The 17,046-nt window shown below is 36.3% G+C and overlaps 1 protein-coding gene across 5 annotated transcripts in view; it reads right to left on the reverse strand.

Moving 5' to 3' along the window:
• Nucleotides 1-17,046, reverse strand: part of VPS13B (vacuolar protein sorting 13 homolog B) — a 423,329-nt gene that overhangs the window by 344,746 nt on the left and 61,537 nt on the right. For all 5 annotated transcript variants that reach the window (XM_088065985.1, XM_088066031.1, XM_088066072.1 and 2 more), the window contains exons 13-16: nucleotides 12,821-13,012; nucleotides 12,074-12,243; nucleotides 9,003-9,197; nucleotides 7,295-7,419 (exon numbers count right to left, since the gene is read on the reverse strand). In XM_088065985.1, coding sequence (XP_087922111.1) covers nucleotides 7,295-7,419; nucleotides 9,003-9,197; nucleotides 12,074-12,243; nucleotides 12,821-13,012 — 682 coding nt within the window. The remainder of the gene's footprint in view (nucleotides 1-7,294; nucleotides 7,420-9,002; nucleotides 9,198-12,073; nucleotides 12,244-12,820; nucleotides 13,013-17,046) is intronic.

The raw sequence follows: 17,046 nt of genomic DNA on the forward strand, positions 1-17,046 counted from the left end.
TGTTATTTAGCAGCAGAGATACCAGCACAGAGACTGTGTTTCTCTTCATAATTCACTGATTCACTTACAGGCAGAAAAAAAAGGCACCAAACTCCAGGTAAAATTCTGGAGAAACAAAGGACAAACTTTGTGCAAAGAACTGCCACCACTGCATCTTTCTAGCCAGATTCTACACGGGTAAAGCCTCATAGCTGAGAATATCCAGTACTGAAAACCCTAAGAGGTCCTTTTATACAGTGTTACCGCTAAGAGAAACAGAATTTCTAAATACATCCAATGCAAAAGAAATATGTATCAGGGATTCAGTTTTTCTTTAGGATCTATGCTACATAACAGCATTTCAGCTTTAAGACTGGGTTTTTAATACATTTCATTGGTCTCTAATCAAAGTGCAGCTTCAACTCTGAAAATCCTTCACATTTTGAAATACCATTTGCTTGTTTCTAATACAAAGGCCAGAAAATCCTGATGGTAACACTTACAAAAACCAGGATTAACTATTCACTGTGTGCAATCACTTTCCCTGGACAGACATTTGTTAATAAACTTAAATTACTTTCACTGAAGAGACTTAACAATTAATTAGTCTAAATAACTACACTGGAAACACAACCCAATGGCTACCCTTCAGTGTCAGCTCTGCCGAATTTCCTCCTCATGGACAATACTGAACAGTACAACTGCTTCCAATTTACATTGATTGTAAGTGCACTTTCAACAGATTTGCTGAATGCTGCCTGCCACATCTGCTGAGAAACAGTAACATTTGATCTGGACTTGATTTAAAAAAAAAAAATTAAACTTGAGGTTTGCAACTGAAGTTAATCTGTTGTTACACTAATCAAGCTGCAAGTCATGTACACAGAATGCAAAACCCTTCCTGTTCCAAGTGCTTTTCTTGGTAACCAATATCTCCTTCCAGAACAGGGCAGTTGAAAATTGCCCCAAAACGTTCTTGTTGAAATTCAAAATGTTTATATCACTGCAGATTAGAAATGTTCCACACAAGTTCTTTAAGCATCTTCATCCTTATACACAAGCACAACCCCCTTGAACTTTTATAAAACAAGATATGTTAAATCAATGAAAAGTACTTCTGTTAAAGCTGTTATATCCCTACATTACTGTTCACAATATATATATTACTATATATTGTGTGTATATATACCCAAGTATACTCTATATATATTATGTGTACTAAACTACATTGACATACCTACTCCTCAAACACTAAGATGCTGTTAATCAAACTTCTGAAAATACTACTAATAAATTAATTTTTTAAAATGTGATTTAGTACTATGTACTTTGATGCATTTTCTAGGCAATAGGAGAGAAGTGGACAATGCTGAAGCAATCCAGCACCCTCCTTACTGTGTTGCTCTGACTGCTCACATGAGGCAGTACTACACAACCCCCTCTGCAGAACCCAAGAGAATGACTGTTGTGTTCTGCTTTTGCACAGCCCCCTATCACTGGCATACGTCAACAGTTCAAACAGGTTTTAACACTTGCCAGATATAACTGGAACAATGCTGAGGTGGCTGAAACTCCCCTGTCCCATACACTGAATGCATCTGTTCAGGCATTCAACCCTAGATATTTTCTGTTTTGAAGAATACCCCAAATTTTCCTCTGGCAGTTAAATTCAATTACTGACATAACTAATAGTCACAACTGAATGCTACAAAATGGGTTTCATGTGTTTTCAACCTGTTTTTGCTTCTGACCCAAGAAATGAGCACGCCCCTCAACTGCCCATGTGAAATGCAATCCACACCCAATCTAAATTGACATTGCTCTTGATCTACTGTGACTAGCCAATAAAACAGGCTGCCAAAATCAAGACCTAAGTGTCAATTTATGGGATATGATCTAATGCTCATAGTTAGTGGATAGTATTCTCTGTGTTACCTGCCAATAGGATCTGCTTGACTCCTACTACCACAACTGCACTAAATGTCATGACAGCTAAATCTTGTGACTTTCAAGCTCATAAACCTACTACGATTTCTAGTCCTAAGCAGACTACTCCACTGGACATGCCCTGCAAAGATGCTTTTGTCAAAAAAGTAGCAAAAACAGATAGTTCACCTGATCCCACATTATACACTTTTAATCTTCTCTTTGGTGAGCAGCAAATCCTAAAATCTCCTGCTGTCATCACAGTAGTACCTTGGTAAAGGCCATGTCAGTGGAACCTAATTTCCTTGCTAAATAACTTGTTACTGTGTAAGAAGCCAGATTCTCATCTACCACTCTCCTTGCAGATCAATATGAAGTGCTCTCACCCCTGTCAATTCACAGAGATACCACTAAATGTATACAGTATTTACAAGACAACCCCTGAAGCAGACATGAGCAGGTGCGCATCCTGGTTAGAACCTACAATGACCTTACTCAATTGTGTAATGAGTCTAAGAATTAATTCTATAAATAAGAATATAATTGTATGGCATATCAGGTACATAACTTTGATTAAGAGAGGGATGTTTGCCTTCTAAGGGGACACATGATGGAAGAAAATGGAAGTAAAGCTATATAAAAATACAAACACCTTTACAATAACAAAACTTTGATCAAAAATCTATACAGTGGTAATGAAGGAGTTAGAGTCCTCAGGTTTTGTGATGTTAATATTAAAACTAGAAAATAAAAGAGAAACTAAATTTTGTGTACGAAGCAACCATTTCACAACTACACCATGACAAAATCAAAATAAAAGCAAGGAAGTCAAGTAAGACAACAAAATGCTGATGTCCAGGTTGGTGGCAAAGTATATTTCTCAAAATCTTTGCATAATAGTTAGCCAAAAGGCAGTTATAAACTTATGTGCCAATCCACATGTAGCAGATTCTAAGGACACAATAAATGTTTACCTTTACAGTTAAATCTGCATTGAAATATTAAGCACAGCTATGCTATATAAATATTCTTGAGAGTTCATAAAGAGCCTACAGAAAATAGACATATTCATTCCATGTGAAGAGCGCTGCATCTAAATTTCCTAAGTGATCTTTCAGAAGTGCACAAAGTAAAACTAGTAAAGTAACTATGTCAGGTCTGTAATTCACAGCTTTCACAAGTGAAACAAATGACACATCTCTGAACAGTTGAAGTGCCCAGCATATGATACATGTGACTGTCTTTAACAGCAAAGCAAATGCTAAACTTTTTTCAGCTTTTGTCAACATTGATTAGCACTTCAATAAAAACACTGAAGAAATGAAACTACAGTGCCAACATAAATCAAATCTCCAGTTACCAAAAATCCCTCTTCATCAGAAAGATGAATCTTGATGGAGATTAGCACACTGCATGTATTTAAACTGAAATTTATGTCTCAAGACAGTCTGCAGAGTACAGCTCAAAAGAAAGAATCTTTGCAGACATTGTATCTGTTAAACATCTCAAAGACTGTTCTTCCTTTACTAATAATTATTGAGATCTAATTGCAAGTTTCTATTCAAGATTTTTGTTCTGACACAGTAAAACCTCAAGAACAATCAATTAAATCCTCTGTACACTCTAATAACTCAAGTGCAGATGATGAAGTCCTACATAATAATTTACCCAGCAAGTCCTCAACCTGTTTATAAAAGGCTAATTCACACACACAAACTTAACATGACTAGCTATTAGTCAATTCTGTACTTCAGTGCTTCCTTGAAAGAAGCAAACCAGCAGCTATTACTCTGGTATCCAAATAATAAAGAGGGGACTCACTACCAAGGAAACAGATGTATTGAAAGTAGACTACAGGACCAAGAAGCTGACTAGAAAGGAGTTGGGGATAATGACATCACCTTCATTTATAACCTTATTTTACCAGAGTTCAGAGTCTCAAAATCTGTCACAGGTAGAGACAGTAACTGAAAAACTTCCTACAGACATGATAAAGAAAAACAAAGCCATAAGTCTGGAAGACTTGTTTAGAGAAGACAGGTTAAGAAAAGCAATAAAATAACAACCATAACTAGACTGATATGTAGCTCAAAATATAGAGAGGACACTTCACTATCAATCAGATATCAGAAAAATAAAAGGAAGGCTATTATGAATCCATATTCTATACTGTTAAGTTAGCATTCTTCACAAGTACAATGAAGTGGTATCATAGAAATGATAGAAGGTTATAACACTGAAGTGTCTTAGACCATATTACTTCATCTGTTACCATAGACATTGAAGCCAAAAGAATAAGAGTATCAGCTAATTCCTCTCTAGATATCTCTTTGGCAATAAACATTCTTGTCATTCACTCAAGGTTTTTAACCATATTCTGCTAATTCTCAGTTGGTTTTAGACATCCTCCTGAAAGCTCTGAAAGCTGCTTTACAATCTGGCATGCAACACTACATAAAGCAGTTGTAAAATATTGACATTAACATTGTATTTTGCATCTTGTTACGCTTGACAAAAACAAAAGACCAGATGGTTTGTACTTGCCAATAAAAACAGATTAGCTATGCAATTTAAAAGATGTCCAAGACTTAGTTAACTACTGAGTTTGAGCACATTTCTTTTATACAACGAAAGTGTACTAACTGAAATTAAAAGAGACACCAATCTAATAGGCACACAGCACTTTATGATCATTTGTGATTATTCATTGGAATTTGTTGGGCTGACGATGACATTTTATCTCTTAAGACATCGCGCCAATGTTTATCAACTATTTTTAAAAAATTAATATTACTGCAGTATTTTATACACTGTATAAAACAGTAAGTTTGAGATTATTTTACTGAAACTAGAAAAGAAACCTATTCTACTGATTTATGTCAGAAATAAAGTTGAGATTTTCACTGCTAACTCAAAACATACTACCTAAGGGATTCCATAACAGTTCATAAAATGTCTTTGTTTTTAAAAGGTATGGTCTGTGGTATGTATTTTCTACGAAGAAATAGAAGAACATGTGTAGCATCAGATGTGTGTACTTTAAGAAACCCTGGAATGTGAAATCCACAAATCCAAATAAAGCAGGTGGTATAATTTGGGAGGGAGGACTGAATTTAAGTTTAATGACATTACCAGGTTATCCTACCAGACTAATTCTCACTCACTGCATGACTTCAATGAAGCTCTCAGTCCTCATGCTGATTTCGATTTAGTTGAAGTGCTATTTGATGCATTTCATCTGGAGTTTTATTCACTTCAAACTACACTTCATTTAACCAGGCTGCTGCTGTACTCATTTGTTTTTCTACTTTATTACTCACAAATTGGTGTTGCTTAGTTTAGATAAATTGTTAGACAAAGTTCATTTTTTAAAGTTTTTTTTTATTTCATTAATAAATAAATAAGCCATATAAAGAAGAAATTAAACTACAAGAAAAAAGTGAGAAAGCCAGCAAAACACATAAGTCCACAGTACTGCAGTAAGTGCTGGTCTAACAGTATCTTCTAATAAATGCCAGTAGATGGTTTGCTGTTTTAAGACAGGACCATTCCCCTGCCTCCACTCCCCAAAACTACAGCTATTTCCAACTAGGCATGCATGGTAATTCAATGCATTTTAATAAGAGAGACAAAGAATGTGAGAGAGGCAGATTACACAGGAGAATCCAAGAATGCATGATACAGAGAATGTAAGGGCAAGACCAGGAACACAAGACAGTGAGGGCAAGTGTGAAACAGTGCACAAGGAAAAGCACAAGAAACCAAGAGTGAGCGAGCAAGAGATGGAGCACAGCAAGCACAAGCACACACAGAAGAGCACAAGCACACTCATGGGAAAGCAGCAGCACTTGAATACCACGAAATTGTCACATGACATTTATTTAAAAATTCATCACTGAATTTTTATTTTTTTTTAGTTTGCACAACTAAACATGGGGTTTACAATACAGTAAAAAATTAAAGTTTGCCATTCAACACTGATTTATTCATGCAGTTTGCTAACCAGGATTAATAACTAGAGCTTAGTGTTAAATGTCAGATAACGTAAGGAAAGGCTGTCAGTTGTAACGCCCTGAAGTATTCTGATTAGTGCTGATTATATAGTATCCTAAAAACTTTTTTTTTTTTTGTTAAGCAGAATGGTACAACATAACAGCAATTAATTTCAAGTCATTAATACTCTTGTAAATTATTGACAGAAAATATGACTATATCAGTTAGGCTGCTACCACCTGGTGGTGTGCTGATAATGCTAAAACCCATTTACATTTAACATGGTATCACAGCTTGTGAAAGAAAAATTAGTATATTCTTTATATGACGCTAAGAACAATCATAGAAGGAGACTTTCTTGTATAATCTATTAAGGTTTCACAAACAAATGTATCTTACAACTTAGCTATTCAACACAATGTTTGAAGCCAAAGTATTTAACCACTAACATGTTTTTTCATTAACTTGTCATTTTATGTAAATTTTTTTTGCATGGATTTAGTCATAAAGTAGTATTACAGACAGCTCCTGCTCAAAATGAGGGATAAAGAAAGCTAATACGTTGTCCAAAATATTGTCAAAATGGATTTTTCTGAAAACAGTTTTTATAAATGCAACCTATCAATATAAACTATTACATACAGATTTATGATCACAAGATTTGAACTGTAGAGATAAATTTAAATACTAAATTTCCATTGCATTAAGGCAAAAAAAAATTATATAGTACATTTCATAATAAAGTACATAACTGTTTTCAGAAGAAAAATATTTGTATTTAATATCTGAACTACTACAAATAGTTTAAATGTCTTCATCACAATGTTGAAACACTTCCAACTGTAATGAGAAACAAATAAAAGTGTAGGTTTGGGATGCTTCGGGGTTTTACCCTGCAATTTGTTGCTTTTTATTTGGTTGAGTTTAAAAAAAAACAAACTGATCTATTCAGTTAAAACATCAAGCTTGCCATCAGTATGTAACTTCAGCTTTTATATCAGCTCAAGAAAGAATGGCAACTGGTTCCAGAAACCTACAAGGTCTAGAAGAAAGCCATGTACCACAGGGCCTCTGTATCACAGAATATGGAGATCTGCAAGGGACTCACCAGGATCACTGATCTCAAGTGACTGGCCCATCCAGGGATTGAACCCATGACCCTGGTGTCATTAGCACCACGCTCCAGTTCCCTCAGCCAAAGAAGGGTTTAAAATGTTTATTGACAGCTATCCTCACAAAGAAACCTGGGAATAATAACAGGTGTAATAGCAGAATATGATAGAGGAGACAGAAGTTTAGGGATATACACAATGCTTGGTGTTTTTAAATCCCTCATTAAAAATGCTAAAGTAATTGTGCACATGACTTAAACACACCGTACAGGCTTAATGCTCACCAATATTTGGGGAACTTGATCAGCTTGCCATAAACAGCAGTACTGAATGAGGGGATAACTGGAACAGGGATGCAGTATAATCCTTTGCTGTCCAAAGAAGTCAGCGCTGCTTGAAAACCAAATATCTGGAACAAATTCAGTTGGTCAAATGTTGTATTATCACATGATTAGTGATCTTACTTTCAAGACATTTTATAACATAATATATGTATTTATAAATATACTCAGTAAATATTAATAAAATTGTATATTATTTAGATCATTCCTTTACCCCAAACATACATATAGCTACAAAAATCTACCTCAAATAATGCCCTAGAAATACATGTAAAAATATTTTCTTCACTCAAAAAGTGTTAACTATGGTCTGCTGAATTTAAAAGAATGCCAGATTACAATTTTTCAATTCAAATACTTTAGTCTATATCCTTTAAACTTGAAGAATACATACTGCCTTTCATACAAAGTAAAATCACTTTGAGTAATATACCACTGGTATATATTATGTGGTATAAAAGTGTAGTGGTATAAAAGAGTAGTATTTAAGGAAATTAGAAGCTTCCCTTCAAAGCTTTTCTGCTTAATAAGAGCCTGGCAAAAGAAAGATTCATCACAAGAATTCTTTATGATTTCTCCCCATTCAATATGGCAAGAAACTGTTGTAGAGTTGTCTTTTAACATGCTGTACCACTATTCACAAGAACAGAACAATTCAGCCATTATTAAAACTAGCAAATAAACCCTTTAAAACCCAAAGCTGATGTCCAAATTTTGCTACTAAAACATTTTCTGAAGAGAAAAAAAAAATCCTCTCAAACTGAAAAACATACCGACAATTTGCAGTACTGCAATTCCAATCACTTTAAATGTGACAGAGGGTAAACATCGCACCCAGAAAACTGAAAGCTTGTCATGCAATTCTGAAACATAGTTTTTTGTATGCAGATAATAAAGATTTAAATAATTAAATTGTTACTAAAATATGAGTATGGAAATGATTAGATAACTGAGAAATTTACTAAAATTAACAGTAGTAGTATTAAATATTTATATTTTAGTAACATCTAAAAGGTTTCAAACTTCCTAAGCACATCCTAGAAGGTTGGAAAAGCCTGCTTCAGAACTCCTCAGAGCAGACGGCAACTGAACTATCTCAAAATAGTTTTCCATGACTTAAGCTTCCCCCAGCCTCACAATAAGAGCTCCTCTCATATAATGCATCTTTAATTGAGAACGTTCAGAGATCTGTCCTCTTATAATGAAAAATAATTGAATTGTTTGTTAACAGTTTGTGATTGCATATCTTCACTGTGATGGTTTTGCTCTTTCAATACTTCTAGCAGTGATGGCTTTTCCTCCTAACTTCCCATCAAATATGTAAGTGTATTTTGCAGCAATCTACAAATCATAGGAGCATTATCTCAGATGAGGAAAAGGGTTTCTTTCTGAATAATTTTAACTCATTCCTGTCACAAGGACCTTGGGGCTTCAGTCTGCAGTTTCCTCATATGAAGTCCTCAGTGCATATTACAAAACACTTGGCTCAAGTCAGAAGCAGCAATCCCAAACAACAACATTCTGTGAAATGTGTTTACCCTATGGCCTTTCAGATTACCTGAAAACATTCTTACAGGAAACGTGCTAACACTTAGGATTAACTAAACGTACATGATCTTTTTCTCAGCACACATCTCAAGCCCTCATTTACCTTCAGATAGCAGTGTGAGTAACAGTAATGAAGCAGGTTGTCAGACGGCTGGCCGAGGCTGCTGACCACATGCACCAGTTGCTCAGCATACATGGGCACTGAGTGCTCCAGGTTAACCTTATCCACCAAAATTCGGATGGAAGGTAAAGGCCGCAGGGGCTGGAAATTTGCAACATTTAACAATCCACTGAAGTTCTAGGGCAGGGAGGAAAAAAAATTATCTAATAATTATATCGCAGATGTATTACTTATATCTGTATGTTCTTACCTAAACACACAAGAAAAGCTACATGAAATAAACTAATTACAGTTATAATGGCATTATACTATAAATCCTCAAATATTTCAAAATATTTTCTTGGAAGTTTTAATTAATCAGCTTTTTATCTGGAATTGCAGATGTCCAGTTGCAGATGTCCAGGTGCTGGCAGTACAGGGGCAGCCTCTGTGAGGGACACCAGGAGCTGTCCTGGGCCATGTTCAGCCTGCTCCAGCTAGTGCTGCAACAGCCCCCACAGGGCACAGCTGAGCTCCTCGGCCAAGCTGGGGGCACCTCTGTGCAAGCAGATTTAACAATGGGCAAAAACACCACCCAGACTGCAAAGACTCAGAGATTACATGAGAAACAGCAACATGAAAAGCAAGGTCAGAGAAGGAGGGGGAAGCAGTGGTGCTCCAGGCACCAGAGCAGTGATTCTCTTGTAGCCCGTGAAGGGGACAACACAAAAGCAGACATCCACACTGCAGCCCAAGGAGGTCCCCATGCTGGTGCAGGTGAATATGTCCTGAAGGGCACTGCAGCCTTGAGGAGAGCCCATGCTGGAGCAGATTTTCCCTCAAGGACTGCAGCCTGCCAGAAGGACTTGCACTGAGGCAGAACAGTGGGAGAATGAGGGAGTGGCAAAGATCACCTGTTACAGACTGACCCCCATCTTCCATTCTCCATCCCCCTCTGTTAAGGGGTGGGAGGTAGAAGAGTCAGGGAATGAAGGAGTGGAATTGAGTCTGAGGGAAAAAGGGGATAGGGGATAGGGGATATACGTTGTTTGGATTCTTAGCAATAAGTGAAATTAATTGTCCCAAGTCAAGTTTGTTTTGCTCTTACTGGTAATCGGTAAGTGATCTCTCCCTCTACCCTGACCCATTCTCTCCCCCACTGCTCTGTTGAGGAAGGGGAGTGAGAACAGCTGAGTAAGCATCTGGCAGCTGGCTGAGGTCAACCCAGTACAAGAATATGCAAAGTTGAAATATTTCATCCTATAAAATCTTTGTTTACCTTTTTATCACTCCAAAGCACTATCACCATAATAATCTCATGCTGATCTAGCCTTCACACTGTCATCTTTTATGTATTCATAATCATGCCAGGTATCTCAGCAAAAGAAAATGCCATTCCATAGAAAATAAATACCACAATTTTAGACATCCAAGCCTATTTTTCATAGTATCCATTAAAATGGAATACTGCACCCAGCACAGGCCGGACATGTACCAGAATAAGTTTGCTGGAAACAAAGTGGTTATGGCGTTGGATCTCTGTTTCAGGAGAAACAGAGACAACTGAAGTCTTTCAGTCTGGAGAAGGCCAGAGAAGAATCCTACCCCTGTCTACTGCAATCTGCTAGGAGGGTACAGAGAAGAACGAGACAGAAGAGGTGCTGATTCAGCACCTGACAGAACAACCCCTGGAGCAGCTCGCTCTTGCTTCAACCAGGATGTTGAACTCCTGGAGAACACCTCCAAACAACTCTTCCAATCCAAATTATACTACAAATCTAAAAAAATTATTAAATATGTATCAAAATAGGACAATAAGTTGACATATATATGATTTTCAATCTAAAATTCAAAATTGTTATTTTAAATATGCTTGGCTTCATTCAAGAAATGTAAATTGAGACTCCAAGTAATCAGTACCTCAACCAGAAAATTCACTGGAATTCAACTGCTTTACCTCAAGCCTAAACAAACACAGGACTGTTCATTATAAAAATACCATCTGCCCATGCCCATAAGGCAAAAAGCACTGCATCCCACTGCATTACTCAGTGCAATGTACTAAAAACTTCTAAAAAGGAAAAAACCTCTCTGAGCAACCTGTTCCAATGCTTCACCACCTTCTGAATAAAGAATTTCTTCTTAAGATCTAAACTAAATCTGATATCTTTTAGTTTAAAACTATTATCCCTTGTCCTGTCACTATCTACCTGTACAAAACCCTCTCTTTCCTTTTTACAAGTCCCCTTCAGGTACTGAAAGGCCACAATGAGGTCTCCTTAAAGCATTTTTTTCTTCAGGATGAGCTACCACAGCTCTCTCAGCCTATCAGATGAAATATTGGACAAAAATTCCTAGAAATTTAACTCAAGGACTGATGAGGTTTGCTCTTCCTCACACTTCTTCCCTTATCCATAAAATACCTTCCAGCTTCTGTGGCACAAGAGATAAACCTATTTTAAGTCTTTACTACAAGCCACAGATTTATCCCTACAGTACCTCAACTTTGTACATTGAAGGAGTCCTATAAGAATAAAACCAGTACAGGATTCTTTAGCTGGCATTATACTACACATATTCAAAAGATAAAACAAATGGCTATCAGGAAATTTCTGTCTCTCTGAGCTAGTCATTCAGCAGTTAAATGCCCAAGTCCTGCTGACATCCTGTCTGAACTAGGACACACAGAGCTGGCTATTAAAATCTGTCATCTCTATTGAGCCTGTGTATTAAAAGATTTGATACTTTACCATATTATACTATAATTATATTATAAAGACCTGCAGAACAGGTACTCTTCTGATCAAAACATCAGAGCTAATGCTTTTCATTTTCTTGATGCTTTAAAACCTTTTTTATTCAAAAGTATTTTTCCTATCCACACATGACATTTTCAGTTTCCAAGTCTAACTAGTCAGGTGCCGCTCATTTTAGGTATCTGAAGTGCTCACGGGCACCAAACTAATCCAGAACTGTGACACATCCAGCACATGGAGTAAGAGGCCAGTAAGAAAATTTATATTGAATAGCACATGCTGATGTAAAGAACTGAATCATTGTCTGTGTATACATACCTTTTCACCCATGATTATGGGCAGCAAGTGGTCTAGTAAATTGAATTCTGCCACAGGGATTATAATTGTACACTTAAGAACAGTGAACGTTGTAAGTCTAGTGGGAATGTATTCCTCCAGTGATGCTACTTCTTCTGAGCTTGGCATAGTTCTACTTCCATCCATAATATCTATAATAAATGAAGATTACATATGTTTCACTAAAATATATAAAATGTGTCCTACATCTGATGTTTCAAAAATGCCTAGGGACTAGCAAAAAAATGCAAAGCTCCCCCCCTGCCCCTTCATAGTTAATAATGTTATTCCATACTGCTTCTACCTAAGGCTAAATGCAATACTAACTTGATTTTCCTTACTTTAAATCTGTATTGCTCTCAGAAAGTCATCTTAACAGTTGATCATACTTATTTCCATGCATTTTCATCCAGTTTGACTATTATTTTGAAATAATAAATACCAGTAGGAATACTTTCCTCTCTAAGACTCCAAAATGAAGCTAGAGTAGACAATGAAGTCAGTTATTTTTGCTCACCATGAGGCTTATGACTAAAACAAATGGCTTTCAAAGTGTCTGAAACTATCTCAGAAGTACATCCAACACAGATGGGGATATTATGATTAATTTACTTTTATTTTACATTTTGCTGTTCAGACTCAAAAACTATTTGAAAGCAGCACCCTCCAAAACACCAAACGTAGTCTGGTTTAATTCTGTATATTTGTGTATATGTAATAGGAGCAAACCTGGCTTAGTTCTGCTGTATGGTTCATACTCATGTTCCAGAGCACAAACTATCATTTTCATGATCCGGTGTACTGCGCTGCTATCCAGTCGAAGATTGAGTGGACCCACAATGAGGCTTTTTGTAGACATCTCCTGAACATTTCCAAAATCTTCACTCTTTACTGAAGAAAGGTCTTGCTGATTCCCAGAAACTACAATAAGTTTTATAAAAGTTACACAAAACAATTGGACATAATAACACATTTTATCAGCTACTTCTGTTTAAAATCCTGAGATCAAGGGCTTAATAATTATACAGAAAAATATAACAATGCAAATATTAGACACAAATATACAATGACTGGTATAACAGGTTTTAACAAAATTATTCCTGGTAAATGCATAGCAAACAGGGAAAATTCCTGCCTTGCCTCCAAGAAGAGTACAACTTAGGAACCCTCCCATGAACTTTGAATTTCTCAAATTTGGGACTCTTTGAGGGTGTCTAAACTTCTGTGACAGCTTAACCCCATGCATCAATGACAGCTGTGGTGTTCAAAACTTTCTACAGCTTGTCACAAACATATCCACCCCCAATAACCAAGGAAAAGGTGTGCTGCAAAGACATGGCAGATCTGGGCCTGTGAAAGGTTAGCTGCCCCGACAAGGCTGGAAGAACCAGACTGACAACTAAGATAAACTCTTCCTTCCATTCATATTTACTGCCATTCCCTGACATATGGGCAGCAAGGAAGAAAATTTCTTTAATCATTATGTCTCAGACTGGCTTCTTTTAAGAGCCAACAGAGATAAGAATAGTTCAGTAAAGTAGGCTAATAAGGTAGACCAAAATTACACCATTCAATCACACATTCAGTGTACACAGGCTACTCATAAGCTACTCATACAACTAGTCATAAGCATGACTATTTCACTAAACATACTTCATGGAAATTCTTCAGTTAAATCATGAAGATTTCAGAAAATCACATTTTCCTGTCACATATGATAAAATATAGTCCTACTCCTCTAACATATTTAGCTTGCAGAACTTCACTCTGATTCTTTTTCCTAAGATCATCACTTTGACAGTGTCTTCATTGCTTTGACACAAGCACTAAACATTAAATATCTTGCTGACCATTACATAAATGAACAATCTGACAAAATAAGCATTGAGATTAAATGGATTCTGAGACTACAGGTGTCAATGGAGCTGGTGAAGGGCCTGGAGCACAATACGTCTGAGGAACAACTGAGGGTGCTAGGGTTGTTTAGTCTGAGGGAAGACCTTATTGCTCACTAGATCTACCTGAAAGGAGGGCATAGCAAGGGCAGGGAGTTAGTTTCTTCTCCCAGGTAAGAAGCTACAGGATGAGAGGCCTCAAATTGTACCAGGGGAGATTTAGATTGGATATTGGGAAAAATTTCTTCACTGAAATTGGCTACAGGCACTGGCACAACTTGACCAGGGAAGCATTGTAACCACAATCCCTGGAAGTGTTCACAAATGTATGAGTATGGCACTTGGGGACACAGTTTAGTGGCGAACATGGCAGTGCTGGGTTAATGGTTGGACTCAATGACTTAAAAGAGTTCATTTCCAACCTTAACAATTCCATGGTTTCTCCTTGCCCAAGAGGAACCCATTCACCCTTTTGTCTCTCTCTCCTTAACTGTACTCTTTAAACTGCACTCATTCAAAACAGTCTTTATATTGAGAGAAGTTGAACTTGGTGGAAAAGGAAGCAAGGACAGGATTTTTTTTCCTTTATGTTTAAATCATACTCCATAAAACACTGTTGCTTCTAAGCACTGGTAAGGAAAAAGGTCCTCAAAGTGAGACTATGCCGAATCTGATGCACAGCTGGCCTAATGTTCTGCAGGCCTTTACAGGCTTATACACTCAGCAGAAGAATAACTTTATCCTTAAAATCCTAACAGAAGTTGGCGGTGAGAGCATTTACAGCTTCTGCTTCCCTTGGTTTGTTGTTTTTCTGAGAAGAAAAAAAACAATAAAAGAAAGATAAAAGGACAGAAGGATACTACCTTATAAAACCTACTCAAATCTTCAGCTGGAACTGAGTTACAATCTTTTGAATGAATCCTGAAAGAGATTTTTTTAAAGCCCAGCATACTGACTTCTGCATTTATTTTATAGGCAGTTAACATACATACTTTTATCCTTCCAATTCTACACAGTATTCCATTTAGATGAACACTACCAAAAAGTGTAAAAAACCATACCATCACATAAAAAATAATAAGGCCAAAAATAATAAGGCCAGAAGTAATAACAGCCTGCCTTTTTAAAGAGGAAAAATCAGCCTTGCTTGTATATATTTTATGTATATGAATAATATATCTCAGTGACAGAATTTATACAAACCACTTTCTGGAACAGTTCCAGTTAATTCCACCTAAGTGCAAAGGGAATAGGGTAGAAAAACCTATTGGTTCTACAGAAGTAGGTGATCACAGATGACTTGAAACTTCACAGATGCATAAAGAAAACCAATTTTCAATCACTGAGTTTTCAAGCTCTCTGTATGTTGTGTGTCTCTTTCTAACCAACCAAAAATACCAAAATGAGTGCTGCATAATAAACTTGCCAGCAAAGTAGAGGTATACACATTACAAACATAAAGTAACTTCAACAGCACACCCTGCTAGGTCTGTAGGTCATGCAAATCAGTGATCAGGGAATTGACAGGCTGTGTAATGTTTCAGAGACATTGTTCTGCACTGAAATACAAAGCAAAAAACCAGAAAAAAAGGAAGGGGAAGATAGACAAATTGTCAAAATAAGACTACTGTGCATGACGATCTTGCTTTCATTCAAAATACTGAAATTGATTAATGCACTTCTGTAAGTGACAGATGAAACTCCTGAGGGTTAATGTTATCCAGGAGGCACTTGTGGTTTAATCAGTAATCCTATGCTTCAGGAAAGGTTAAAGGTGCGAAGAATGTGTCAAACCAAAATTGCCTTGACAGATAAAAATCTTACAATCACAGTTACTCCCTCCTATAACTTAAGTTGGGTTCATTGTTTTATGTTATGTGGTGTGCAGTAATTGTAACTAGAAACAGTTATACCAAAATAAGAAATAGTAAAATGCAAACTTTCATATAAACAACACATTAAAAAAGCAACAGATTTATATTGTTTTCAAAATCTTAAGATATTTTTACCTTCATCTTAAATATTTTACACCCATTTGTTTACATTCTATTTAACAACTATGCATTTAACCCATAAAATGGAAAAATTAGCTAGAAAATAACTAGCAGAAAGCATCACGTTTGCTTTTCTGAGGAACAAAACCATTTGAAATTTTAAGATTTTAATTTCTTGGCTCTAGAGAAACAGCAACCATTTAAACAATTTAAAAATTAATTATTCCACTCTTTTATGCAGCCAGGTTGCTGAAGTTAAAGGAGCAATACTGACATAAAAGCACACATTATGACTTCATAGGAAGCCAAGCTACATTTTGTGAGGTGTTTTCCTAATGACTGATGGAGAAAATAGGAGCCAAGGCTTTGAGAAAGCATCCTGGAAGGAAAAAAAAAGAGAAGCTAAGGAAGGAAAATGTGGTCAGAAAGTACAATAGCCTGGCACTGAGGATAAGAAAAAAGTATTTCTGAGTTCAGTAATATAGTTAAAAATCAGGAAGAGATATGATCATAACATTCCTTATGCATTCAGAGAAACAAGACAAAATACTCCACAAAATCAATTTTTCTTTATAATACACATAGTCTGTGCATATTTAAATTTCTATACTAAGATTCAAAAAGGAGATAAGGCCTACCCAAGGTTTTCAACTTCTCTACACAGAAGTTCAATGTGCAATTAAACATTTACATCTTTATTAAAACCAGAAGTTGGCAGTAGAAGTTTGACTTAATTGTGCATTTTCAGAGCTTCACACCACACTTACGGAACAGAAGAAAGCCTCAGAGTCAGGAAGGAACTGTTACATTTCCCGGTGTATGCCTCTGCTGAGGAGGGCAATAGCACTATTTACTTATTTTTGTAAATGTTTCATGATACATCTCTAAGGAAACTAGAAGTTTCTTTCCTACTCCTTTTAGACTTAATGTCCACCACATCCAGAAAACAAAGCCAAACATTAGGAGTTGTGATTTCTCTTACAAAGAAACAGAAATACAAAAAACCCAAAAAAAACCCCAGATAAGTTGGACAATGTAACAAGATGGGTAAATGTTCAGTCACAAA

This window comes from Pseudopodoces humilis, chromosome 1 (genome assembly GCF_049639895.1).
Source record: "Pseudopodoces humilis isolate 2021_Gansu_Grassland_sample_001 chromosome 1, ASM4963989v1, whole genome shotgun sequence".
Classification (NCBI taxonomy): domain Eukaryota; kingdom Metazoa; phylum Chordata; class Aves; order Passeriformes; family Paridae; genus Pseudopodoces; species Pseudopodoces humilis.